The sequence below is a fragment of the Lynx rufus genome, unplaced genomic scaffold, assembly GCF_022079265.1.
Source record: "Lynx rufus isolate CCGP_SWC_20201006 ecotype Redwood Valley unplaced genomic scaffold, mLynRuf1.p SCAF_8, whole genome shotgun sequence".
Lineage (NCBI taxonomy): Eukaryota > Metazoa > Chordata > Mammalia > Carnivora > Felidae > Lynx > Lynx rufus.
The window spans coordinates 30,352,969-30,380,933 of record NW_025814896.1 but is presented as its reverse complement, the minus strand read 5'-3'; the positions used below and the strand labels follow the sequence as shown (position 1 = coordinate 30,380,933).

The following is a 27,965-nucleotide window of genomic DNA, read 5'->3' as shown; positions in this document are numbered from 1 at the left end:
GGCTGGATCTCCTCTCTTGGGGTGGCAGAGCCCTGGGAAGCCACCAGCACCACGAGCACCTGGCCTTCCTTCCTGTTCTCCTGTCCTGCCGTTCACCAGCCTTGCAGCCACTTCCCTCAGTGGAACAGGTATTCCCATCATTGGAATGCGGGAGGAGGTCTGGGAGAGGGGCGGGGCTGAGATTTGCTTGGGAGTCTTGGGGGTGGGTGCTGGACCGGAACCAACCGAAGCCCTAGATGCTAATCAAAGCTGCACTCATTACCCAAACCATTCCATGCCCCCAAATCTTCCCCAACCCCCATCCCAATCCCCATCCCAACCAACTTCCAGTCCTACCTCACCCCCAGTTCCACCCCAAACATTTCCTATGCATCCTCCATCCAGGCTCAATCCTGACCTTCATCCTCCCCCAACCCATCACTCTCCTCCCCATGTCCACCCAATTCCATCCCACATGGCAGCCAAACTTCTCCTTCACCCTGGCCCAGCTGCCGCCCAACCCTCATCTTGCCCTCATGGGAGCCCAGGCCCACTCGCCTCCTTCATCACCACTTCTTCATCCAAGCAGGACTCCCAGCACTGTCTAGCACAGTTTTGGGAATGGGTGCTTGGGCTCTGAGCATTTATAGCCAGATTGGCGAACGAGATGTGGGATTTCTACTGCCCATTTCAACCCAGTAGACCTCGTTTATGGATTATATGGCTTTCCAAGTGAAACCTTTGGCTTATATTTGGGGCTTTCCACTATTACGAAGATAACATACTCTGGAATTGCCCGTCTGTACCCTGATTTCCTATCTGGGGGGCAGAACACTCCAGATGGCCGTGTCATCTCACTTCTCTCGTTCTCCAGCCTGATAGGGAAGTTAGGGAGGGGAGAGCCCTGGTGCTAGGAAACAGAAACTGAATCCTGCATAGCTGTCTGCAGTGAAATTACTTCTGCCCTTCTTTCTGGTGTCTGGGATCGGAGGTCAGGGACTCAGGGCCCCAGCCAGCCCTCCCCAGTTGTCCTAGGACACCGGGTCTCACATAGGCTTTGCTCTCACTCCTAGGACACTTGCTCTCACACAGGCAGCAAACATGGGCACCCACCATGTGCCAGGCCACCTCAGCCCAACCATGATGCAACATATACCAATTTGGGGGGTGGGGATTTAAACCCTGTCTTCAGAGTACCCAAGACTTGGAGATACAAAGTGAACCTCAGGAACTTTCTGAGGTCTGGGGAACAATCCTCTCCCACGTGGCCACTGCTTAAATAAGGGGTTGTTTCAAGGCTGAGGGGCTCTGGTCCCCCAATACAGGACTCCCTTCCCCAGGACTGGCAACCACCCCCTTACCACCAGGGGGCGCAGGGTGCACACCAGGTGCCCAGCTCAATTCAAGCCCTAGGAGCACCCAACCTTCAGCAAGAGGTTTTCAAATAGAGACAAAGGTCTTCCTTTCTGGGGTCTGTCTTGCCCCTTCTTTTTCCAGGAAAGCTCTCTGGGATGAGGCTGGTCTTTGGGGTGGAAGAGGTTGAGCCAACGAGTTGCACTCTGATGGGTCTGATCTCTTGGGTATTGTAGCTGGGCCAAGTGCAGGTGACATCTCCATGCTGTGACTTGAGGTGGTTCTAGAAAGGGTCTTCTCACATGCTTCAAAAAGTCTCTTTTCCATTTAGGGGTCAGTAGGTCTAAAATCCCACCATTCCTCCTGTTGGTTCGGCATTGTCCTTTCCATGACCCAACACCAAATGGGAACAGCAGGGGCACTGGAGCCAACACGCCACTATCTTACTGATCGATGTCTCTGCTATAGTGGAGCTCACCCTCTTACCCAGTGTGGCTCTGGGCCCCAGACCCACACCTCCTCGCCACATGCCCAGTTCTGCCTTTCAGCCCAGCATCCAGGCCACAGCCACTGCCTGGGCCAGCATGAGCCTCTCCTGTGGCTAAGGACCAGGTATAGAGGGTGTGGGCACATCCTCCTGGGACAGGAGTAGGCTCAGGGCCACACAAAGAAAGAGGAGGAGACAGCCTCAGCAAATGATCAGACTTCTCTGCTGGAGCAGCCCAGCCAGGGGGCTGGGTCCCCTGAGAAACAATGCTCTTCCTGGCCTTCACATCTTTGCCTTTGCCACGCTCCCTGCCAGGATGTCCCTTGTCCCTTGACACTTGGCTAAGCACTGTCATTCTGACAGGCAATCCAGACCCCATCTAGGCCCTGGGTGTCTGCTCAGCGCCTCCCCAGGTGTGCCCCCTGGTAGCCCCCAAAATCAGTTGGGCCCCACCCTGCGGCTGATGGGCTGGGGGCTGGGAGATGTCATGAGTTTCCTGTCCCCAGTCCCAGCCTCCCCCCCTCCCCCTGCCAAGTCAGCATTTAGGACCAGGGAGGATTGCAAAGTTTGCAACATGGGTTTTTGTGTGCATGTTGTAAAATGTACTTAATATAAAACTTAACTGTCTTAACCACTTTTAAGTGTACAAATCAGTGGCATTAGGTACATTCACAATATTGTGTAACCATCACCACTTTCCATTTCCAGAAATGTTTCATCATCCAAAAAAGAGACTCTGTGTTCATTAAACACTAACTCCCCACTCTCTCCTCCCCAGCCCCCTCCTTGCTCCTTGTAACCTGTATTCTACTTTCTATCTCTTTGACTCTTCATACTCCAGGGACCTCATATAGGTAGAATCGCATAATATTTGTCCTTTGGTATCTGGCTGGTTTCACTTAGGATAATTTTTTGAGGTTCGCCCATGTTGTGACCTATGTCAGACTTTCGTTCCTTTTTATGGTTGGATAATATTCTATCGTATGGATATACCACATCTCTTTTATCCATTCATCTGTTGATGGACACTTGGATTGTTTCTACCTTTTGGCTATTGTGAATAATGTGGCTATGAACATGAGTGTACAAGTATCTGTTTGAGTCCTTGTTTTCAATTTTTTTGGGTAGATGCCTGGAAGTGGAATTGCTGGGCTTTTTGAGGAACCGCCAAACGATTTTCCACAGGGGCTACGCCATTTTATATTCCCACCAGCAGTGCACAGGGCTTCCAATTTCCCCACAACTTCATCTCCAGCAGCATTTATTATTTTCTGGTTGTGTTTGCCTGTTAGTAGCCATTCTAACGGGTGTGAAGTGTAGCTGATTGTGGTTTTAATTTGCATTTTCCTATTGTCTAATGATGTTGAGCATCAGGCTTCTTGGCCACTTGTGTATCATCTTTGGAGAAGTGTGTATTCAAGTCCTCAGCCCAGTTTCTGAATTGGGATCGTTTGGAGGTTTTGTTGTTGCTATTTTGGTTGAGTTGTCAGAGTTCTTTATATATTCTAGATATCAATCCCCTATCAGATATATGATTTGCAAATATTTTCTCCCATCCAATGGCTGTCTTTTCACTCTCTTCATAGCGTCCTTTGATGTGCACACAAGTTTTCAAATTTGACCAAGTCCAATTTTTCTATTTTTTTCCTTCTGTTGCTTGTGTTTTGGTGTCATGCTTGAGAAATCCTCGCCTGATCCTAGGTCATGGTGTTTTTCACCCATGTTTTCTTTTATCGTTTTACGGTTTTATAGTTTTGGTTATGAGTGTTTCTGGCCTTTCTCCCCACTCAGATTCATATCTTTGGCACTCTGTTTTTTAAATTTTTTTAATGCTTGTTCACTTTTTGAGAAAGAGAGAGACAGAGTGCGAGGAGGGGAGGGGCAGAGAGAGAGACACACGCAGAATCCGAAGCAGGCTCCAGGCCCTGAGCTGTCAGCACACAGCGCAACACCAGGCTTGAACCCATGGACCATGAGATCATGAGCTGAGCTGAAGTCAGACACTTAACCAACCGAGTTACCCAGGCGCCCCTTCGTTGGTACTCTTTAGAGCCTCATTTCTAGCAGGGACTCTCGGTGGCAGAGAGCCCACCATCTTGTGCATGGTATACAGTAGACATTTAACTCATGTTTGCGGGATATGTGTTGTGCAGGGCTCTTGTGTCCTGTGCCCAGACTTGCCCAGCCGCCAACTCTAGGCCCCCAAGGACCACACCTCTCTCTTGCTTACCACTGCAAGGCCTAGGGGGCTCTGCACTGCTTCAGGGCACATGTCCTCAGCCCCAGCTCCTGAGAAGCAGGTGGTCACCAGCTTCCAAGGACAAGGCAAGCACAGAGGTAGCTGTGGGGCGGCCACAGGGACCCCGAAGGGCAAGTTTCAGCTAGAATCCACCTTCAAGCTGCACCCTGAACACCGAATAAGGTTTCAACAGGCAAAGATCATTTGTGGTGGGGGCAGAGCTGGTCAGCTGGAGAGCCCGTGGGTAGATGGCAGGGTGCGTGTGTGGGGACCCGGGAATGGGAGCAGAACGGGGAGCAGGATGAGGACCTTTCGGGGATGTAAGTAAATCTTAAAGGCAGCACTTTGGAAAGTGTTCAGTCAAGCCCCACTACGCCCTACGGTTGGTAAGGCTGGTGGTAAGAAGACAAGCTTCAAACCATCAATCTCACTGGGTTCCATCCTCTCTGGGCTCCAGTTCCTGTTGGGTTGGGTGGGGAAATGGGGGGGGGGGAAGGGAGAAACAGCTGTTCATCTGCTCTGGAGGAGTGTCCTTGAGGGGCTGGGAAAGCAGAACTTGGGGTGGGGCTGAGAGATGCACAGAGGGCTTTGTGGGGCATGTCACCAAGTGAAGGCATTCCCTGGGGCAGTCTGAGTCAGGAACGTGGGCTCCTGGCTCCCTGCCCTGCCCTCTCACTGGGTTGGCCAGCATAGCGTGTGGGGGGCACAAGACTGGACTCTCAGCAGGCTCTGAGGCTGAGGTGCCCCGAGTTTCCTTAGAAGGCCCCCGTATGCCCCACCAGCACAGTGTGCATCACCCTCTTAGGCACCAGAACTAGTGTCACACCTGCCATGGACTACCTGATCCAGCTTCTCCAGTTGACCTCATCTATCTCAGCAGGTAAACTTTGCTGGCCTTCCCCATCTCACAGGGCCTGGCCTTGGTGAGTCGAGCCCTCCGTCGCCCGAGCAGACTGGACTGTGCCTGGTCACCGGTTTGTCTGCTGAGATTGAAGGAAGGCCCAGGGAGGCAGTGGCTGGCGGCGGGGGGCGGGGGGGGGGTGGCATCCAGAGGGGTTGCTCCAAGGGTGCTTTGCTGGGGGCAGGGCAGGTTATGGGGACTCGTCTGGGGCAGATCTGAGGGCCCTGTGGTGGTCCCCGGCCTTCATCACTCTCCTCTCTGTCCCACCTCACCCTCAGGCCTGGCCTCGTGGGATGTCTCCAGTCCCCAGGATGTGAAGGGCGTGAAGGGGTCCTGCCTCGTCATCCCCTGTGTCTTCAGCTTCCCAGCTGATGTGGAAGTGCCCCATGGCATCACAGCCATCTGGTACTACGACTACTCGGGCAAGAGGCAGGTGGTGAGCCACTCGGAGAACCCCAAGCTGGTGGAGGCACACTTTCGTGGCCGCGCCCAGCTCTTGGGGCGCACTGAGCACAGGATATGCAGCCTGATGCTGAAGGACCTGCAGCCTGAGGATTCGGGCTCCTACAACTTCCGTTTTGAGATCAGTGATGGCAACCGCTGGTCAGATGTCAAAGGCACTGTGGTCACCGTGACAGGTGAGGGGCAGGGTGGCCTAGCTACTGCCCGGAAGCGTCTCCCAAGCTGCTCCTGGCCCCATTGGCTCACAGCCCCAATCCTGAGCCCACCAGCCCTGGCCTAAACCCAGCCCCACCTCTCCCTTGCATTCACCCTCAGTGGGGCTGGGGATAGAAAGCAGCCTCTCCTTCCTCTTGAAGGACACTGCTCAGGTCTTGCCCCTCAGCTGGACTTTCTAGGGTGTTCGGCCTCATGTGTGGTGAAGAGGAGTCCTCAGCCTCTGGTCTTTGTCCTCAGAGAAGCCCGAGGAGCCCACGATCGCTTGGCCAGCGGAGCTTCGTGAAGGCATGGAGGCCAACTTCAACTGCTCCACTCCCTACGCGTGCCCGGAGGAGCAGATCAGCCTGCAGTGGCTAGGCCAGGACCCCGCGCGCTCCATCACTTCCAACCACCAGAAGCTCGAGCCCACGGGCATCAGCCACTTGGGGACCCTCCATATGCCCCTGTCCTGGCAGGACCATGGCCGGACCCTGCAATGCCAACTCTCGGTAGCCAAGCACAAGATTCAGGGCAAGATTCACCTCCAAGTGCAGTGTGAGTGTGCTGGGCGCCACTCCCTTGGTACTGAGGGCACATCTGTGGCTTCCCCAGCGGAAACCGTTCCCTCCTCCAGCCTGGGGAAACAGAGCCCTCACCCCCGAGGCAAAGCCAGACACACTTGGACCTCCAGGGTCAGGCAGGGCGAGAGACACCGCTAAGCCCTTCTGAGACACATTTAATGACTTCCTTGTACCTTTTGTCCCTGAGGCCAGGTTGGGCAGAGAAGGGGAGACACAAAGAGCCAGAGAAGTGGGGGTCAGGCAGCAAGGCCCCTGGGATTTATCCCAGCTCTGGAGGATGCGCTGTGTGTGTGTGTGTGTGTGTGTGTGTGTAGGAGGGTTCACCCCTCTCCTGCCTAAGACTATTCAGACTCACAGTGATCAGGGTATTGCCCAGACACCACAAAGAGGCGGTGGATGAAAGCCTGAGTTTCTACCTGATTCTGCATCTTCCTGTCACGGTAAAACATGGCAGAGCCTGTTCTAGAACAACTGCTGTTCACAGGCACCAGGCTGCCTGGATCCATGAGGCGCAGGAGCAAACGGGGCAAACTGGTCAAGTGACTTGCCCTGCGGAGCCTCCGTGTCCTCTGTTCAGGAGACTCACAGATCTCAAGGAACTGGTGTGGAAATTGCAGGAGTGCTTGGCACATACTGAGCACTCTAAAAAATTAGCTGCTGTTATTTGCCTATTTACCTAGATTAAGCACTTGAACATATTAGCTTCTATTAGCATATTTACATAGTGAGAGGCTTTGGAACAAGATTTATAGAAACACAATTGTTTTGTGTGGTTGGCACCTTCCTCACACATGGGCTAACCGTTCTCAGAGCTCGTTTGACTCTGCCTTTGGACCCCTCCATTTGGTGTCTGGTCCTGTGCAGGCCACCTAAGCAGGCGGTATGGTGCTCACGGTCCCCAAACAGAACAGAAGGCAATGGACGCTGTCACGAGGCAGAAAGCCGTGGAAGGCAGCGTAGGCTGGACGCTAGGCCAAGCGCTGAATTATCAAGCCCTCAGTGCAAAAGGAAGGAGTCAGGACCTCCTTGCGAGTTGGGGGGCAGAGCCGGCCCTGACAGGGGAAGGGATGGGCCTGACCATTATACGGATGGGGTTCCTTAGGGCGGAGGGTTGAGAGAGGAGAGAAGGGCTGCCATTGCCCTCCATGGGTTCCTCGCCTGATGCCCCCCATCATGACTTGCAGATGCCCCCAAGGGTGTGGAGATCCTTCTTAGCCCCTCAGGGCGGAACATCCTTCCAGGTGATCTGGTCATACTCACCTGCAAGGTGAACAGCAGCTACCCCGAGGTCAGTTCCACGCAGTGGGCCAAGGATGGGACGCAGCTCAAAGTCCAGGGTCCTGTGCTGCAGTTGCCCCAGGTGGCCTGGGGTGATGCCGGTGTCTACACCTGCCAAGCTGGGAATGAAGTGGGCTCCACGGTGTCGCCCCCCGTCAGCCTCCACGTCTTTAGTGAGTACTGGGTGAGCCTGGGTCTTGACCAGAGGGTGGGGGTGGGGATCCAGGCTACTGTTGCTGAAGGGAGCCAGGCCAAGGTGCCTCCTGGAACGCAGGCATGGAGTCCTAGCCCTGTCTCAGATAGGTGACAAGCCTTCCTGGCAGGGTGGGATGTCACGAGAACCCTTGTAAACAGGACAAAGAGATGCAGTGCCCATCCAGAAGGCTCTGCTGCAGAAGGGGCGTGATGCAGAACATGCAGGGGTTTAGGCTGACTGGCTACAACCCCGGTGCCCTGGAAGTCAGCTGGGTATCCCCCCGCGTGCCCCATGCTGCCCCCACAGCGGCTGAGGTCCAGGTGAGCCCAGCAGGCCCCGTCCTAGAGAACCAGACGGTGACACTGACCTGCAACACGCCCAAAGAAGCACCCAGCAAGCTGCGCTACAGCTGGTACAGGAACCACGTCTTGCTGGAGGACGCCCACAGCCACACCCTGCAGCTGCACTCGACCACCAGGGCCGATACCGGCTTCTACTTCTGCGAGGTGCACAATTCCTACGGCAGCCAGCGCTCTGGCCCCGTCAGCGTGGTGGTCAACCGTAAGTGGCGGTACAGGGGGACACCGGACGCTGCCAGAGCCCGGTCAAAGGGCGGTCAAAGGGCGAGGGCCCCCACAGGAGGGTTAGGGTCCTGGGCCTGGTTGGCCTTGAGCTCGTGTCCCAGCTCCGCATAACCGGGCACGCTTTGACCTCTCTGGGCCTCAATTTCCTCCTTTTTTAGAATGCTTTCATTTTGAAACAAGTTAAGCTTGTGAAAAGTTGCAAGGAGAACACAAGGAATGACCACCTGCCTTTACCTTAGTGTCCCCATTTGTTAACAGTTTGGTACGTTCGCTCTCTCTCTTTAAATATATATGTGTATGTATATATATGTGCATATGCACAAGTATGCATATACGTGTGTATTACACACGTGCATATATACATATGTGTGCAAAAGTGTACATGCATTTTCTATGTAAACATATATATGGGCATCCCATATGTATATATGCTGTATGTATAGACATCCACCAGTTGGCTGTATCTGTTAGCCACGTGCTTACATTCTTCTTTTCAATTTATTTTTAACTGTTATTTATTTATTTTTGTGTGTGCACCATTCCTGGAAGTGCTGCAATACCAGGTCGATGCGTGGAGTGGACGGAGCAAGCTCCTATTCCATCTCCCTGCTCCAAAAATCCAAGTAATATATTGTCCTCAGATAGAGGACGTATCAGATATTAAACTGACAAGAACAGAGACGACACCTGATCATAGCCAAAAGGCCGAGAATCGATATTTTAAAAATTTTTTAAAATTTACATCTAGGGGCTCCTGGGTGGCTCAGTCGGTTAAGCGTCCGACTTCGGCTCAGGTCATGATCTCGTGGTTTGTGAGTTCGAGCCCCGCGTCGGGCTCTGTGCTGACAGCTCAGAGCCTGGAGCCTGCTTCAAATTCTGTGTCTCCTCCTCTTTCTGCCCCTCCCCTGCTCATGCTTTGTCTCTCTCTGTCTCTCAATAATGTATAAATGTTAAAAAGATGTTTTTTTTTAAATTTACATCCAAGTTAGTTAACATAGAGTGTAATAACAACATATAGTGTAATAATGATTTTAGTGATTCATCACTCATCCAAACAAGCGTCCTCCTTAATGCCCCTTGCCCATTTAACCCATCCTCCCACCCAAAACCCTGCCAGCAACCCTCATTTTGTTCTCTGTACTTCAGGTTTGTCTCTTATGGTTTGTCTCCCTCCCTGTTTTTTTATGTTATTTTTGCTTCCCCTCCTTTACGTTCATCTGTTTTGTATCTTAAATTCCACATATGAGTGAAAGCGTGATATTTGTCTGTCTCTGACTGACCTATTTCATTTAGCACAATACACTCTAATTCCATCCACGTTATTGTAAATGGCAAGATTTCATTCTTTTTATTGCTGTATTTATTTATTGTGTATACATATACTACATCTTTATCCATTCGTCAGTTGATGGACATTGGGCTCTTTCCATCTGTTGGCTATTGTTGATAGTGCTGCTCTAAACATTGGGGTTCATGTCCCCCTTCAAGAGAGCACCCCTGTATCCTTTGGATAAATACCTAGTAGTGCAATTGCTGGGTCGTAGGGTAGTTCTGTTTTTAATTTTTTGAGGAACCTCCATACCGTTTTCCAGAGTGGCTGCACCAGTTCGCATATCTACATGTTTACATTCTCAAAATTGTAGATGATGTCCCTCTAGCCCTTAACTCCTCAGCGTGTATATCCAAAGGTCATTCTCATACATAACCACAGTACACTGATCACAGCCAAGCCATTTAATATTGATACAATTGATAATATTGATAGAGCAATATTTTTTAATCTACAGCCTGTATTTGACCCCATCATGTCCTTTATGGCAATTTTTTTTTTCTGGTCCAAGATCTAAGCCAGGATCCTGAATTTCATCCAGTTGTGAAGTCTCTTTATTCTCCCCTTTTAAAAAAATCTTTATTTATTTTTGAGAGAGAGAGAGAGAGAGGCAGAGTGTGAGTGGGGGAGGATCACAGAGAGAGGGAGACACAGAATCCAAAGCAAGCTCCAGGCTCTGAGCTGTCAGCACAGAGCCCGACGCGGGGCTCGAACTCACAAACCGAGAGATCATGACCTGAGCCGTAGTTGGTTGCTTAACAAACCGAGCCACCCAGGCACCCCCAGTCTTCCCATCTTTAAAGTGGGGCCCCTGATCCACATTCACAGGGTTGCCACACTTATCGGCCAAGAAGACAAAGTGATTTGCTCAGCCCAGGGACAAAAGTGTTCAACAGGCACTCAAGAGCTCGGGGGTTGCCCCTTCACAGGGCATTGTGGGACAAAGGAGGTGCAGGGTCAGTCCAGGGATTGTCCCTGTCTGAGGATGACCATCACCCATCTGTCTCCACACAGACCCGCCCCTTGTGCCGGACCTAACTGCCTTCTTGGAGACGCAGGAGGGGCTGGTGGGCCTCTTCCACTGCTCGGTGGTCAGCGAGCCCGTGGCCACCCTGGTGCTGTCACACAATGGCCTCATCCTGGCCTCCACCCCAGGGGAGGGGGACCACAGCTCGCGCTTCAGTGTCTTCTCCAACCCCAACTCCCTGAACCTGGAGATCCGAGACTTGCAGCCAGGCGACAGTGGGAAATACACGTGCTCAGCCACCAACTCCCTTGGGAATTCATCCTCCACCCTGGACTTCCAGGCCAAAGGTAAGACAGGCACAGGGAGGCTGGTGGAGGGAGCCTGAGGAGGAGGGCTGCTCTGATCTCTTCCTCCCAGGAGCCCAGAGCGCTCAGCTGAGGGGCTGACCAAGCTGTTTGGTAAAAAAATAATAATAATAATTTAAAAAAATCACATCAAAGATCTGGACTATACCGTCACCCCAACCTGGGAGGTTCCTGAGGCCAAGGCAAAAGGGAAACATGGCAGGTGGCATTATTCCTTATGTACACATTTTGTCTCTGAACTTGAAGGGTCCTTCATATCCATCTGTTTTTTATGTATCAAATGTTTGGGGCAGGCTCTGTTAAGAGTCAGATGCAGGAGGGAAAATGGAAAAACAGGGGCTTCCACATCTTGAAGGATGTACTGCCATTCCCTCCTGCTGGGGCCATGACAGACCGAGCTAATCAATCAAGCCAGGTTCTTGATGTAAGTCCGGGCTCTGGCTCCCAATCCTTCTCAACCATGCTGCAGCCAGCTACTACCCATAGATCAGAATCGGCATTCAAGGACAAACCCCCCTGATACCAAGAGGTTCACAGAGCTGATGCCGTGAAGCCCAGACCTGCCTGTAGTCATGTGGGGAGAGGTGAACCCTGGAGGCCTTCCTGCAGCAGGTGGCACGGAGCTGCCGGTGTGCGGGGGACCTGATCCTCCCTTACTCCTTCTTTTGCCAGTGGCCCACCTCCTCATCAGCCCCACAGCAGAAGTGGTAGAAGGGCAAGGAGTGACACTGAGCTGCAGGAGTGGTCTGAGCCCGACGCCTGACATCCGCTTCTCCTGGTACCGGAATGGAGCCCTGCTTTTCGAGGGGCCCAGCAGCAGCTTTCATCTCCCTGCGGCCTCCAGCACCGACACCGGCTCTTACTACTGTCAGGCCAAGGATGGCCACACTGCCAGCGGCCCCTCTTCCTCCGCCATCCTCACTGTGCTCTGTGAGCGGTCTTCCCACCAGCCCCTGCCTGCCGTGGGGAGGGTCAGCCCGCCAGCCACCCCCGCCTCCCTCAGGCCCTCCTGCTGCTGCCTTGCTCCGGGGTCTAGATCAGGGAGGCAGCCGCAGGTCTGCGAACCATAGAGCTCTCCACCCAGGCCTGAAATGTGGGGAACAAAGCTGGGGCTTTCTCTACCTCCCTACGTCCCACCCCCCCAGCCCCAGCCCCTCTAGGGCCCCCTGCCTCTAGCCTCAAGTGCATCGTTGGGCAGCATGTCCGGGCTTTGTCCTCCTGGGCTGGGACCTTGGACACCATGCTTCCATATATGTGTACACGCTCATAGGCTGTGCCCTCACAAACTCCCACAGCCACGAAGGCAGAACTTCTCAGCATAGGGACTGTGTCCTGTTAAGAGTGGGTGCCCCATGTTAGCCTGAGGGGCCAACCTTCAGTGTGTCAGAAGCACATGACGTTATGCTAGCCCATATGACAGCCTTGTCCAAGCTAGAAAAATGGCAATCCTTCCTCTGGGAAGACTCAGTATAGCACTATGGCACAGCTTAGCATGAGGGGCATGGGCTGCATTCCTCCTACCCCGGTTTGGTTGTCCTTGTGCAGTGCACAACCTACACAGCTGTTTATGACAACTTTAAGCACATGCCTTTGTTTAGTGTGGCTAGCCAGCTTTGAGTGGGCCTGTACGACCCTGGTGGAGGCCATGGGATGAATGGCTATGCTCTTCCTCCCTATAGATGCCCCACGCCAGCCCACACTCACTGCCCAGCTGGACCCTGACGCCGCAGGGGTTGGGGCTAGACGTCAAGGACTCTTCTTGTGCCGTGTGGACAGCAACCCCCCCGCCCAGCTGCGACTGCTCCACGGGGACCATGTTGTGGCCTCTTCTTCCCTGCCATTGGGCTGTGGGGGTTGTTCTCAGCACCTAAAGGTCACCAGAGCCCCCAACCTGCTGCGTGTGGAGATTCGTGACCCAGTGTTGGAGGATGAGGGTGTGTACCTGTGTGAGGCCAGCAATGCACTGGGCAACACCTCTGCCTCTGCAACCTTTGATGCCCAAGGTGAGTCATGGCAGGGAATGGGTGGCTCAGGGTCAGGGGCTGGTACTCGGCACCCTGCCACCCCTGGCTCCCCAAAGAGGGTCTGTTAGCTGAAACCACCTCCATTCAGCAGCGGGAGCTCGCTTTGCTCCCCTGCCCCATGGGAAGCCCAGGGGGTCTCATTCCTGCCTTCTCCAGGCTGGGAGGCTGGACTCTGACCCCACGGGGGAAGTGGTCAGGGTAAAGCCTGTCTCAGCTGGCCCGTGCTGCCTGCTCTCCAGCCACTATTCTGGTCATCACACCATCGCGCACGCTGCGAGAAGGTACCGCGGCCAACCTGACCTGCAGTGTGAACCGGGAGGCCAGCGGCCCTGCCAACTTCTCCTGGTTCCGGAATGGGGCGTTGTGGGCCCAGGGCCCCCTGGAGACCGTGACGCTGCTGCCTGTGGCCAGAACAGATGCTGCCCTCTATGCCTGCCGCATTCTTACCGAGGCTGGGGCCCAGCTCTCCACGCCGGTGGTCCTGAGTGTGCTCTGTGGGTGACGGGCAAGGGCAGAGTTGGGTACTCAGGGGGTGAGGGAGTGGTCAGTGGGAGGGAACAGGGTAGGGTTGGGTTTGGGGGGGGGTCAGAGCGTGGCTGGGGCGTGGTCAAGGGCAGGTCTGACCTGTGTGTGTGGAGGGGGAGGGGCACACAGGGGCAGCTGGACTGTGGTGAGTTGTACTGGGGGTGGCCTGACCTCCTTCCTGTCTGCAGATCCCCCAGAACCTCCAAAGCTGTCAGCCCTCCTGGATGTGGGCGAGGGCCATGTAGCTGTGTTCATTTGCACTGTGGACAGTCGCCCTGTGTCCCAGCTGGCCCTGTTCCATGGGGAGCGCCTCCTGGCCACCAGCCTGGGGCTCCTGCTCCCACACCATGGGCGCCTCCAGGTCAAAGCCACAGCCAACTCCCTGAAGCTAGAGGTCCGAGACTTGAATTTGGAGGACTCCGGAAGCTACCGATGTGAGGCCACAAATGCCCTTGGATCCACCAATAGCTCCCTCTTCTTTCAGGTCCAAGGTGAATGTCAGTTCTCTAAAGACGTGGTAGACCCCCTGGGGGCTGTTCTAGCCAGACTTTGGGCTGGGTCATGTGGATTTTGTGCAGAGATGTGAGTCTTTTCCAGGTTAAGGGAGTTTTTAGCTACCCAGCAGGCCTCCCTTTGTCTCCAGCCAGATATTTTCACCTGTAATAACTGTGCTAACCACTAGGGGGCAGTGGCAATTGCATAAGGTGGCTTGCTTGGTTGGAGCGCTTCTGTCAGAAACTTCTTTTATAATAACATAATTTTGTTACGTAAGAATTTTCATAAAAAACCGAAGACACCTATACTATGCATACATGTGCGTAATGTATGTGTGTGAATATGAATATGCACATACATGTATACGTAGAAATATACACACATATACATTGATATACATGTATTCTTCTGTAAAAATCCTCCCTAAGTGAATAAGCCAAGAAAGAGGAAAGTTAATACCCATAAGGCTGCAAAGGCCAAGGAAAAAAACACCCTTTTTTTTCTCCCACGATGACAAACATCAATTTTTGAGCACTGTCCTTGGGCTTTGGTTCTATATGTCTTTTCTTATTTATCATACCCATTTCACTGGAAGAGACACTGAGGGTCAGAGTTTCAGGAGCTTGCTCATGGTCACATGACTAGCTAGCTCTGGATTGATTTGGTTCTGATTCCAGGCACAGCCTGTGCTCCCACCACTCCAGCTACCCCACCTCCTTGCTCCCCACCCCAGCCTCGTCCTGCCTGGGACCCAGGGGGCACCCGGACAGCCCTTTGCTTGGTCCTCCCAGTTCGTGGGCTCTCATGACTTGGAGCCTGGGTGCAGAGCAAGCCTGGAGAGGACTCAAGACCACATAGTGGCTAACTTTCCCTCCAAGTCCTCGGCCACCCATGCTGGGTCCAGATCAGTATCAGGACCAGGCCCTCGGCGCAGCCTGAACCCCTCCCATTTCAGTGCTTCAGGGGGTCAAACCAGCATTTGCCAAGAGCTGACATGTGCAGGTGCTGTGCCTGGCACTGGGTTACAGGTCATATAGGCTGGGCCTGCACTAGGCTCACCTTCTGGTAGGTGAGATATGACTGACAGAACAAAACTGTGGCTCAAGGTGGTAGGTGGTAAAGGCCGGGATAGACCCAGTGCAAGCGAGTTGGCAACAGGACAGGAGGAGGCATGGAGCTGAACTGGGGCCCTTGGTGGTGGTGTGGTAGGTAAGCTATGGCTCCTGGACATAGGATTGAGGTCATGCAGTCCTGGTGTGCACATACATCCCTAGACTGTGGGAGGGTATGGTGGAGAGCCCTCACCCGCTCTTGGTTTCTCCCCACAGGAGCCTGGGTCCAGGTGTCACCATCGCCCGAGCTCCGGGAGGGCCAGGCTGTGGTCTTGAGATGCCAGGTGCCCACAGGGGTCCTGGAGGGGACCTCATACCTCTGGTATCGGGATGGCCAGCCCCTCCCGGAGTCGAACTCGGCCACGCTCCACTTTGCAACCATTACTGTGAGTCAAGCTGGGGCGTACCATTGCCAAGCCCAGTCTCCAGGCTCAGCCACCACGAGCCAGGCCGCCCCTGTCATCCTCCACGTGTCCTGTAAGCTTTCATCCTGTCCATGTTTCTTTGGGGGTGAAGGAAACAAGGGCACAGCTGGGGGAGGGGTTGGGGGAGCCCAGGCGCCCTGACCACTCCCCACCTCCTGTAGATGCCCCTCGCCAGGCCACGCTCACCACCCTGATGGACACAGGCCCTGGGCGACTGGGCCTCCTCCTGTGCCGTGTGAACAGTGACCCTCCAGCCCAGCTGCGACTGCTCCACGGGGACCACCTCGTGGCCTCTACCCTACAAGGTGTGGGGGAACTTGCAAGCAGCTCTCCGCGGCTGCAGGTGGCTGTGGCCCCCAACACCCTACGCCTGGAGATCCACAATGCGGCGCTGGAGGATGAGGGCATCTACACCTGCCAGGCCACCAACACCTTGGGCCAGACCTCAGCCTCTGCCAACTTCGATGCCCAGGGTCAGTGTGGGGATGTGAGTGTGTGCACGGATGGCTCCTTTAAGAGAGGAGAGGAGGCTGGAGAGGGTTCTGGAAGCCTGAGGCACAGCAGGTGGGCTGAACATAAGGACTGTCTCCATTCCCACCCCCCTTTAAGGGCAGCAATTTCCAGACTTGGGTTTCATGGAAGAACCTGTTTTATTTTTTCATTTTTTAAACATTTTAAATTTATTTTGAGAGAGAGAGAGAGAGAGAGAGAGAGAATCACAAGCAGGCTCCACGCTATCAGTGCAGAGCCCGACATGGGACTCAATCTCACAAACCGTGAGATCGTGACCTGAGCTGAAATCAAGAGTCAGACACTTAACCGACTGAGCTACCCAGGCACCTGGAAGAGTCTTTTTTAAAAACAGAAGTTTGCAGGGGTGCCTGGGTGGCTCAGTCAAGTGTTCGACTTCGGCTCGTGTTCTCACAGTTCGTGGGTTCAAGCCCCGCGTGGGGCTCTGTACTGACAACTCAGAGCCTGGAGCCTGCTTCGGATTCTGTGTCTCCCTCTCTCTCTGCCCCTCCCCCACTCGTGCTATGTGTGTGTCTCTCTCTCAAAGATAAATAAAACATTAAAAAAACAAACAGACAGAAGGTTGCCTGATGCCCAGAGGATAAAGCTAATCAAGAGAAAGGAGGAAACACCACGGGACAGGGGAGGCTTGTGTTCTCCCATGTGCCCCCCACCAGGATCAGGGAGGGCTCAGGGCACTCCAGGGCTCTACAGAACTCTGCCTGGGACCACGAGAGAGGGCAAGCTGTTTCCCAAGCTCGACCTTGAGCCACGTTTACAGGCGGGCCACCTGTGCCTCTCAGAGGCTGACATGGAGACAGGTGGCTGGCTTACCTAGCTTCACAACTCTCCAGCATCCCCCTGCCCTTCTCTCTCCCCAGCTGTGAGTGTGCAGGTGTGGCCCAAGGCCATCGTGCAGGAAGGGCAGCTGGTGAACCTGACCTGTCTTGTGTGGACCACCAACCAGACCCAGCTCACCTACATATGGTACCAGGACGGGCAGCAGCGCCCAGGGGCCTACTCCATCCTTCTGCCCAATGTCACAGTCATGGATGCTGCCTCCTACCGCTGTGGTGTGCTGACGCCTGGCCGGGCACCCCGCCTCTCCAGACCTGTCATTCTGGATGTCCTCTGTGAGTCTAGTTGGATGCAGGGTGGGGCAACAAGGGATCAGGGCATGGCCAGAGTCCCACAGATGTTCAACCCAGAAACAGTCCCCATCTGTCCGATGAAGCTCAGAACAAGGAACATTGAGATGAGGGTGAGAGGAGATAGGTTCTCTCTCGGCAGTGGAGCAGGGGCCATAGATTGGGTAATCGGGGGCCCTTGGGGTAGGGAGCCAGGGGCCTCCTGGTTTTGAATGCCACCCGCCAACTAGCCTCCCAGCTGCAATCCTCTGAACTGTTTCCTTTGGTGTCCCTGTAGACGCACCCCGCAGCCTGCGCCTGACCTACCTCCTCGAGAGCCGTGGTGGACGGCTGGCCCTGGTACTGTGCACTGTGGACAGCCACCCAGCCGCCCAGCTGGCCCTCAGGCACGCTGGCCGCCTCCTGGCCTCCTCGACCACAGCCTCTGTCCCCAACACCCTGCGTCTGGAGCTGTGGGAGCCCCGGCCCAGCGATGAGGGTCTCTACAGTTGCTCTGCCCACAGTCCTCTGGGCCAGGCCAATGCATCCCTGGAACTGCGGCTAGAAGGTGAGGCAGGGCATGCCAAGCCCACCAGGGGAGGGACCAGCTGTGGGATCCGGCTGGGCCTAGCTAACCCTGCTCTCCTCGGTACAGGTGTGCGGGTGACCCTGTCTCCATCAGCTGCTGTGCCCGAGGGGGCCCCCGTCACGGTGACCTGTAAAGACCCTGCTGCCCACCCACCCACTCTCTATGCCTGGTATCACAACAGCCGTTGGCTGCAGGAGGGCCCAGCTGCCTCTCTCTCGATCCCAGCAGCTACACGGGCTCATGCGGGTGCCTACACCTGCCAGGTCCGGGATGCCCAGGGCACACGCAGCTCCCGGCCCACAGCGCTGCAAGTCCACTGTGAGCAGGGGTCCTTGGCTGGGGGTGCCGAGGATGAGGGCGGGTGGAGGACACTTCTGGGCCTTCGTAGGGGTGGACACAGGACTGCAGTGGACCTTGGAATGGGCACTTGGGAAAAGAAGGACATAGGTGGTGAGAAAAGAGACCCTAGGGTCCTGTGAACCCTGCCTGGAGGAGTCTGTCCACAAGACTCCTGAGAACTTGTCACTTCTAGGAAGTGACCATTTGTCCAGAGGCTTCAGCCTCACCAGTGCCAGGCAGGTAGGCCATGGTTCAGGGTTTCTTAACAAGGCCTCCAACTATGTCTTATCCTGCCACCAGATGTCCCTCGGGATGTTGTCCTGTCGTCGTTTCGGGACTCGAGGGCGAGCCCCATGACCGTGGTACAGTGCACCGTGGACAGCGAGCCACCTGCTGAGCTGGCCCTGTCCCGCGATGGCAAAGTTCTGGCCACCAGCCATGGGGTTGACGGCTTGGCATCGGGGACAGGCCATATCCAGGTGGCCCGCAATGCCCTGCGGCTGCAGGTGCAAGAGGTACCCTCAGGTGACAAGGACACCTATGTGTGCACAGCCCACAACTTCCTGGGTTCAGCCAACACCACAGGGCAGCTGCAGGCAGAAGGTGAGTGGGAGAAGGGGGAGGGGAAGGGGCGCAGGCGCAGCGGGGCTATGTGTCTGTGAGGGCTGGAGCTCCTGCAAGAGGGGGCAGGCTGACCAGAATGGGTGGATCTAGCCGTGCCCCATCTGATGGAAGAGAAACAGCTCTCCTGGAGGCAGGTGCCAGTCTGAAGGGGAGAGACAGCCTTGCCCTTGGAGAGCCCCCTACGAGGGTGGAGCTGTAGCTGTGCCAAGGGGACCTTGGATGCGGGCAAGGCATAACCCCACCGTCACAGAACCCAACTTGGGGTGGGGGCACAGGCCTGCCCTGGGGAAGCTGGGGTGGGAAGAGAGACACAAGCTCTACCTTCAGGGATGAGGTGGAGCCCTACCTTTGGGGAGTCCAACCTGAGAGCAGAACACAACCTCATCCATCGGAAAGTCTGGTTTGTTAAGAGAGACACGCAGCCCTGTCCTGGAGGTCCCCAGTGCGAGGATAAGAGACAGCCTTGTTCTCAGAGATCTCAGTCTTATGGGAGCGACACGGTCTCACCTTTGAGAGCCCCAAATCAGAACGGACCTTCCCATAATGCACAGAAGGCTCTCAGATGCCCAGATTCTACCCAGAGGCTCCAGCTCCCACAGGCCTGCTGATCCCTGACGACCTCCTGGTCCTTGGCCCGCAGGTGCACGTGTGGTGGCCGAGCCAGGGCTGGATGTGCCTGAGGGTGCACCGCTGAACCTGAGCTGTCGCCTCCCTGGTGGTCCTGGGCCCATAGGCAACTCCACCTTCGCTTGGTTCTGGAATGGCCAGCGACTGCACGTGGAGCCTGGACCCACCCTTGCCTTCACCCACGTGGCCCGTGCCCAAGCTGGGGTGTACCACTGCCGGGCCCAACACCCCAGTGGGACCACAACCTCTGCTCCAGTCATGCTCCGGGTGCTATGTGAGTATGACCCCCTCCCCCCCCCCCACCACCTCAGTCTGTCCACACCTCACATGCCCACCTCAGGTCTTCCTTCTCTTCTGTCTGCAAAGAGCAAAGACCTTGCAGGTATGGAGTCCCGGGTGGGAGGACTCCCGCTCACTGATTGTGTGATCTTGGGTGCCCATGCCTTGGTTTCCTCATGCATGACGTATCAGTCCCCTCACCCCGCGAGGAGCATAGGAGATACAGCACACAGAGTGCCCGGCATACAATAGGCCCTCATCAGCCTTGGTCCCTTACTCCATTCCTCAGGAAGGCGCCATGCTGTCAGTCCGATATGGCTGTACTAACAAGCCACTCCAAAACATAGAGCGTAAAATGACAGCCATTTTATTTGCTCACAGTTCCGTGGGTCAGAAATGGGGGCCGGGCTGAGCTGGGCAGGTCTCCCGCTGGCCTCACCTCATGTGGCTGCAGTTGTCCAGTGGCTGAGCCGAAGCTAGACAGCCTAGGATGGCTTCATCCTCATGGCCGGCAGGGGCTTCATCCAGGGGCTGGTTGCTGGCCGGGCCGCCACACGTTGTCCAGCATGCTGTCTCGGGCTTCCCACGTGACTGTGTTCGCAGGAGGGCAGAAGCTGCGAGGCCCCTTGAGGTCTAGCCCTGAAGTCACATAAATCCCCTTCTGCTTTCTAGTGGTCAAAGCAAGTCATAGATCAAGGAGTGGTGGTGGGCGGCGGGGGGGGGGGGGGGGCGGCTCTACCTCTTAATGGGAAGAGCAGCAAAGTCATCTTGCCTGGGTACAGGGAGGGGAGGATTTGCGGCCATCATCACACTCCCTGTATTCCCATAGACCCTCCCACGATGCCCACCATGACGGTCTTTGTGGAGCCGGAGGGGGGCATCCAGGGCATCTTGGACTGCCGAGTGGACAGCGAGCCCCTAGCCAGCCTGAGCCTCCACCTTGGCAGTAGGCTGGTGGCCTCCAGCCAGGCCTGGGGTGCTCCTGCAGAGCCACACATCCGTGTCACGGCCACTGCCAATGTCTTGAGGGTGGACATGGAGGAGCTGAGGCCCAGCGACCAGGGGGAATACGTGTGCTCTGCCTCCAATGCCCTGGGCTCTGCGTCCGCCTCCACCTACTTTGGAACCAGAGGTAGGTGGGGCGTCCGTCTCCCAGGCCCCTCTGCACAGAGGCCCAGCTCTCGGGTCCAAAGGCTTCCTTCTGAGGTCTTCCCTGAATCCCTTCTGCTGTAATCAGTTTGTCTGACTAGTCGAGACTGGTTGCCTGAAGCGCCTTTGCATGGAGGGGGCTTCTGAGATAAAGTGAAAGCTAGAATAGTTTTCATCTTTGGGGAGTCACCTTGGGAGGGAGGATTGGAGGCCTGGAGTCATAGGTGCCACCTCAGCCTCACCCTTGTGTTCCAGCTCTGCACCGCCTGAGTCTGTTCCAGAAGCTACTCTGGGTCCTGGGGCTGCTGGTGGGCCTCCTCTTCCTGTTGTTGGGCCTGGGGGCCTTCTATGCCTGGAGGTGGGTTCAGAGCTGGGGGTGGATGGGGTCACCTCGTCCTCCCCCTTGCCCCTCAACATTCCCTCGTGTCATTCCTACCAAATTCACAGGCTCCATACTCTCTAGCCTGTCTCTCTTTCTCCCACTGCTCCAAATTTGGGAATCGCTTCTAGAATCCTCTTTATATCCATCTTGCTATGGTTTTCTTCTTTCTTTATCTGGACCCTGTCTGTGTAAAGAAAGTGCTGGGAAGGAAGAAAGATAAGGCACCCCCCTTCCCCACAATGCTCCCACTGCTCTGTGCAGTGAGCAGTCTGGGGCTAAGCACTGGGGGTCGGGAGAGGGAGGGGAGGCAGGGGGAGGGGAGAGACCCTCTGAGTCCACTCTTGTGTTGCAGGAGGCATTTTCGTAAGGCGAGCGTGGGTGAGAATTTGGTTGAGATGGATTCTCAGAAGGAGACAGCACAGGTATCCACTCACCATGTGGGCACAAGCAGACACAATGCCTAACTAACCCACAGCGCAAGGTTGGCACCTAGAGACCGCAGTCATATACAGGATGGCCCCTGGGGCTAGGGAGAGAATATGGAGAACCCAGGGACCCCTGAGAAGATAGGGGAGCCACATTCTGACTGGGGCCCACAGCAGTCGCGGGTTTGCTCACTGGGCACTTCTTTGGGCATACCGTAGGCCAGCGTGACTGGTTCTCTATGGGACCTGCTGGCTGGGTGACTGGGGCAGACCTTCTGAACTTAGCAGCATCACCTCCACATCCAAGACACCTCTTGGAACACAGAACCCCACCTGTGTTTTGGGGTCTTTCTTTCCCACTCCTGAGTCTGCTGATCACCTGGGCAGGGGTGAAAGTCTGTTTTCCCTTCCCTGTGATGTATCCCCTCTGTAGATAATCCATTTGGTGGGCCAGGGCTCGTAGCCTCATGGCCAGCCAGGCACATGCTCACCAGTCCCCTTGGGATCCCTACACATGGCTTGAGGTCTGGGGGACCGCCCACCAGAGTTAGAGGTCAGGTGATGACCGCTCCCAGAGTCCTCATGTGACCAGGGTTTTCTCTGAGGGAAGCTCAGTGGTCCTGATGCAGCCACATGTGGGACCTTGTCCTGTGCTCCACCCCTGAGCTGACCTGTAGCATTACCTACCCTCAGGAGGAGGAGGTCACCAGAATCTGCAATGACGCAGGCTTCGTGAACAAGGTAGCACTGAGTCCTGCCTACCTCTGTGAAAACAATTCTGCAACATCTGACTTTCTGTGACCTGGCTCCAAACCTCTTGCCAAGAAAAATGGGCAATGATAGGTGAAGGGGCACCCTAATCTACCCAAGAGGTGCTGACCCCCGAGGACTCTGAGGAGAAACGGACTGGTCATGTTGTCAACTTCTCTGTTCCTTTTCCCTGGATCTCATCTTTCCTTTTCTCTTCCAATGGACTGCCCCTCACATATTTTCCCCCAAGCCCACTGTGGACTTTTTGGATGGATTAGAAAAGAAATGAATCTTTCTACATCCTCACAGACTGGCCTAGGCACTCTGTATTGGCTAGAATAGAAGTTAGGCTGCTGTAATAAGAGACCAAATACAGTAACTTCAACATGAGGGAACTTTCTTTTTCTTTCCCATACGAGTCTGGGTATGCTATGGTAGTTTAAGGTGTTGGAACTCTGGATCCGTCTATCTTATTTTTCTCCATCCCTAAAATGTTACCTTTGGTTGTGAGGTTCACGGTGGCCCCACTCTGTTCACACACAAGAAGGAGAAAAAGTGGGACATTGCAGGCACATACTTTCCCATTGTGGACACAGCCCAGAAGTTGCTTGTCACTTCCACTCACTTCCCATCAGCTAGAGTTTAGTCACATGGCTGCCCCAAGCTGCAAAGGATTCTGGGAAATACCGTTTTTATTCTATTTCCAAAGGACTCCCAACCATGGACTCATCCCTGAGACTTCTAACATTGGTGACAATGCCTCCAGCAGGCCTCGTTTTTAGTGTCCTTCTGCCCAAGGCCAGGATGTGTCCCTGGTCATTCTGTCCATGGGCTTCCCAGAGGAGTTAGTCCCTCTCACGTATCAAAACTGAGGAAATCAAGAGGGTTTGGTGATCCCTAGGGAGAGGGCATGCAGGCAATTCAGTTGCCTGAGCAGGCATTTCATCAGGCCCCTGGAAGAGATGCCCCCATTCGTACCTCCAGGGAGAGTGGAGAGCACTCTCGATTCTACTCTAGGTGCATTCCTCTCCATGATCACGAGCTCACTCGCTCTTCTTGGAGGCTTGTGTGCCCAGGGCTTTCAGGTTGAATGAGGGTCACAAAGAAGGTATAAGTTGCTCCATGAAGTCAGTGCATGAGAGGAGCCAGTTCTTGGGTGGGCTATTGACTCCCCTCATAGCCTGGTGGCAGACGGTAAGAGGAGCAAAGACCTCCCCTGGAATTTGAGCTGAGAAACATGGAGAGTAGTGGGGAGTTGTCATCGGGCGCTAACAGGTTGGGGAAGAAACTGGAGGCCAGGTAAGCTCCATGTAGCCACAGCTGGAAGCTTCCTGGTCCCAGGTTCTAGTCCTTGTAATGCATGATTGCCAGACTCTTCCTGGGGGCCTGTCTGGCATGTCCTCCCAATAAACATCCATCCTGTGACATAACTGGAGTGAGTCTCTTTCTTGCAACCCAAACTGCTGCACTGGAACACAAGATCCAAATGTGAATCTCTTTCTGGGAGACTGTCTGACGAGGGGGCCGGCAAGTGCAAATTACATGACATTTACCACAGGCTACCTTACGCTCAAGCGCTTTGCACCCTCTCCTGCTCCTTGAGGCTCTGGGCGCTGCTCACGCGTCCACGTGCGTCCAGATGCCCAGCACCTCACTTGGCATGCAGTAGGTGAACACTTAGTAAGCACTGGTTTTTCTACACTGTTGTCAAGTGAGAGGGTTGAAAATGTGCACTAAATCCAGAGGTGGGACAGAGGGAGAGCAAGCCAAATGCAGCCGGATGTTTTTGGGCTGTCTGGGGAAGAGAGTGTAAGGGGAGGACTGCTTCTGTGCATCTCCAAGGGGATAGGTCCATCTGGGATTGGGAGGTCCTCAGAGGGGTTAGTTGTCCACCCCCAGAGGTCTGAGGCACCTCAAGACTTTAAAAATAAACTTCTAATTCAAGTGTGACCCACATACAGAAAACTGTAAACTTATCTATGATAGCTAAAATACTCTTCCCTATGATCCTGAAATTCCATCCCTGGGCATTTATGCAAAAGGACTAAGGGTTTACATCCACTGTGAGACTTGTACGAGAATGTTTATGGTCACCCTGTTCTGGGTCACTCTTCAGAATGAGTCTTGTTTACAGACGGTGTGTGTCACCCATTACGTGAGCACCCACAAAGATTTAACTCTTACTGGTTCGCCTCCTTCCCAGGATACTCCCCAATGGCCCTGTGGAGAGTGACTCTGGCAAGTCCCTTGGGAAATCATCTTTCCCACAGTCGCACTTCTAGGATCCCTCTTCCTCCACTTTGGTTCAATGGTCCCACCCCCTCCTCTGCGACCTCAAATATAAATAGTGCTCTGAGATTTCAACAGAAAATTCCTCGGATATACTTGGACATAGCTCATCTGGGTTTGGGAGGCATCCACTTTGCAAGGATGACTCCAATCCCCACATGGCTCTTAGGCTACATGCCCACCTTGTTTTATTAGCACTGACTGTGTGCCTTGGCCTGTGCCAAGCACTAAATAAAGACATAGTCCCAGACCCCATGGAGCTCAGGGTCTGGGGGAGACAGACAAGGAAATGGACAACCACACTGCTGTGTGATATATGATGCAGGGAGAAGTATATGCAGGGGACAGCAACCCAGGCTTTGGGTCAGGAAGAATCCCTTGACAAGGAGGCACCAAAGCCTAGGTCTGTAGTGGGAATAGAAGCTCACCAGTTCACTGGTTTCTTGCCAGAGAGGAGAGGATCTTGCCTTCTCTCCCTGATGTCCACATTGAAGTCTCCCCTCCGTGTTCAGAGTGTGGCTACTCTGGGAGTCTGCTCTGCAATCCTGGCCCCCAGCTCATTTAGGGCTCAAGCCGCCTCTAAGCCCTGCCAGGCCCTGCCAGGCTGCACACTTGGCGTTGTCCTGTCTCTGTGATCTCTGGGGCTTTCTTAGTTGCCTCTTTCTTCTTCCTCCTCAGGACCCCTTTACCAAGGTTAGGACTGTATCTCCACAATTTCCCCTTTCTCAGGATCTACATTTGTTTTGGAATCTCTAGGTGTGCTCCTGGTTCGAGATGGAAGCCTAGGTCCCTCTGTCCACCCCGATTCTTCCCCAAATCCTCCCTAAGGGAAGCGATAGCAAAAACGGACCCAGGGTATGACAGGATGCCTTGCTTTCTGCCCCCCTGGCTCATCTAACAGGAGGATCAGGGAGTTCTGTGCTACAAGGGGGGGGGTGGTCTCTGTCGCTGTCAGCACCTGTGGTGACCCTATTTCATCACCCACAGAGGGAGGGCTTGATGCCTCTCCAGCCTGTCCACACTAGAGCTTCCAGTGTGACCAAAGCCATCTAAGTCTATATTAGGTCTGGTTCCCCAAAATGAGGTTTCAGAGGCAAGCGAAGTAAGGCTGTGCTCCGAGGGGAAACTAGTAAAGGGATGAAAGCAGGAAGCTAAAGATACATGCACATAAATGTCCACAGCAGCATTTTTGGTAACATCTCAAAACTAGGAACCACCCTAACTAATGTCCAGCAACAGTAGAATCAATGGGGAAAACAGATGTTACATTCACACAATTGGATGCTATTTATCAATGAAAATAGCTGAACTAAAGCCACACACGACAGGCTGAGTACATTTCACAAACTGAAAAATATTTGCGACTCATATTCCAGACAAAAGATTAATACCTCTTATATATAAAGAGTTCCTTCAAGTTGTTAAGAGAAAGACCAACAGCTCAATACAAACATGAGCCAAGGATGTGAACAGGCAATTCAGGGTATAGAACTACAAATGACTCTTAAATGTTTGAACAATTATTTGAGGTCACTGCTAAGAGAAATGCAAATTAAGACTGCACTTTCGAGGCACCTGGGTGTCTCAGTTGGTTAGGCATCTGACTCTTGATTTCAGCTCAGGTCATGATCTCACAGTTCGTGAGTTCGAGCCCTGCATCAGCTCTGCACTGACAGTGTGGAGCCTGCTTGGGATTCTCCCTCTCTCCCTCTGCCACTCCCCTGCTTGTGCTCTCTCTCTCTCTCTCAAAAATAAACAAACAAATAAATAAATAAATAAATAAATCATAAAAAAGATTCTCTCTTTCTAAAAAAAAATAAGAGAGAGAGAGAGAGAGAGACAGACAGACACTGCACTTTCACCTTCAGACAGGCAAATCACAGTCTGAGAACTGTGTTGGTAAGGCTGTGGGCAAAGGAACACTCTAGATATTGCTGGTGCAACCATAAAGTGGCCCAAGGAATCCCACTTGTAGGAAATCATCTCACAAATTAGTGTGTGTATAAAATTATCCATCACAGCATGGTTCATAACAGCAGAAGGGCTGGAAACCCCTCAAGAGGGGACTATACAAGTAAGTGGTAACGTTCAACTACAAAATGAGGACTCCGCACACCCACTGGAATAGCTAAAATTCAAAAGATTGACAACACTAAATGCTGGTGTGGCTGTAGGGGCACTGAAACTCTCATACACTGCTGGTGGGGATGCAAAACGGTACAGTCACTCTCGGAAATCGTTTTTTGTTGTTGTTTTTTTTTTAACTTAAATATGCCCTTGCCATATGACCCTGCATTTCTACTTCTGGGTCATCACAGATGAGAAATGAGAAATGAAAACATATGTCCACACAAAGACTTCACAGCGATTTTGTAGCGGCTGTGTTTAGAAGAGTCTCGCACTGGAGCAGGAGAACCCACATGCCTAACTGGAGAACACGGAGCCACCGCGCTCCCCTCGACTGTGGAACACACTTGGCACCTACCAAAGAACAAATTACTGATCACGAAGCAATGTAAACGAATCTCAGAAACATAGAGGGAAGGAAGCCAGACACAGAAGAGCACATGCGTTAGGATAACATTTATATGACGTTCTGGAAGACGCGAAACTAATCTGTAGGCTCAAAGCCTATCCCTGGCTGCCTGGGGCTGGGAGAAGGAGAGAGTGACTGGGGAGAGGCACGGGGGAACTCTTGGGGGGGGAAGGGGGGAGATGGAAACTGAAGCTGGAACTCTTCCTAACCGAACCGCTGCATTTACTACTCCGAATTTACTACTCAGCACGCAAATCTTCAAAAGAAGAAACGGATGTTACCAAAGCCGAAAGGAACCCCCCACGTCTGGACCTCCGTGGCTTTGTGCAACTGTTCCCTCCGGCCACCACCAGGGACAAGGGCTGCCCCGGCCCTCAGCCGCGAGCCTGTCGGCCGCCTCGCCTTTGCGGGGGCATCAAGTCCCCGGGACTGCGGCTGGACCACCATCGCGCGCCGCGGGGACAGGGGCTGGCGGCCACCGCGATGCAGAGGCAGGCGAGCTCCGAGCCGGTCCAGCCGAGCTCCACACCTGCCAGTCGCGGTCGCCCGGCCTCCCTTCTCCTAGGGGCACTTCCGCGGGGTTCTGGCCAGGGCGCGTCTGGGCAGGACTGGTGGCCAGGCGGGGACAGAGAGGTCCGCCCCAGGAGACCCCAGAGGGGGGCGCTCCCTGCGCAGACCCGAGGGGCAACAGGTGGCCCCCAGCCCTGGTCTCTCTCCCCCCAGCCCCAAAGGTCCTCAAAGGCCCTTCCGAGGGGCCCCGCCCCATCCCCACTCCACCCCGCTCCGCCCCCGCGAGGAGAGGGCGCAGAGACCTACCCCCGCTGGTTGGCGCGGGCAGGTC

At 54.3% G+C, this 27,965-nt stretch overlaps 1 protein-coding gene and 1 non-coding gene across 3 annotated transcripts; one reads left to right on the top strand and one right to left on the bottom strand.

Annotated features, from left to right (window-relative positions):
* On the top strand, nt 1–23,724 carry SIGLEC1 (sialic acid binding Ig like lectin 1). 2 transcript variants are annotated; one of them, XM_047069258.1, is made up of 22 exons: nt 1–128; nt 4,864–4,938; nt 5,238–5,597; nt 5,875–6,171; nt 7,382–7,648; nt 7,978–8,232; nt 10,600–10,899; nt 11,590–11,847; nt 12,597–12,920; nt 13,181–13,435; nt 13,655–13,957; nt 15,290–15,550; nt 15,660–15,971; nt 16,890–17,141; nt 17,434–17,703; nt 17,791–18,042; nt 18,364–18,666; nt 19,328–19,588; nt 20,423–20,725; nt 20,998–21,100; nt 21,477–21,546; nt 22,243–23,724. In XM_047069258.1, the coding sequence occupies exons 2-22, from the start codon at nt 4,890–4,892 to the stop codon at nt 22,348–22,350; spliced, it is 5,163 nt and encodes a 1,720-aa protein (XP_046925214.1). In that variant the 5' UTR covers nt 1–128; nt 4,864–4,889; the 3' UTR covers nt 22,351–23,724. The 2 variants fall into 2 exon arrangements, with proteins under 2 accessions (XP_046925214.1, XP_046925215.1); XM_047069259.1 differs by having other exon boundaries at nt 4,841–4,938.
* LOC124504499 (U2 spliceosomal RNA) lies at nt 8,782–8,972 on the bottom strand. Its single transcript, XR_006960471.1, has one exon. It is a non-coding gene; the product is annotated as a U2 spliceosomal RNA (small nuclear RNA).
* Nucleotides 23,725–27,965: the final 4,241 nt, after the last annotated feature.

Coding starts and splice junctions, on each gene's coding strand:
- SIGLEC1 (XM_047069258.1), top strand. CDS start 4,890: ATGGACTACCTGATCCAGCTTCTCCAGTTGACCTCATCTATCTCAGCA. Junction 11,848..12,596: donor CGCCATCCTCACTGTGCTCT/GTGAGCGGTCTT, acceptor TCCTCCCTATAG/ATGCCCCACGCCAGCCCACA. Junction 12,921..13,180: donor TGCAACCTTTGATGCCCAAG/GTGAGTCATGGC, acceptor CCTGCTCTCCAG/CCACTATTCTGGTCATCACA.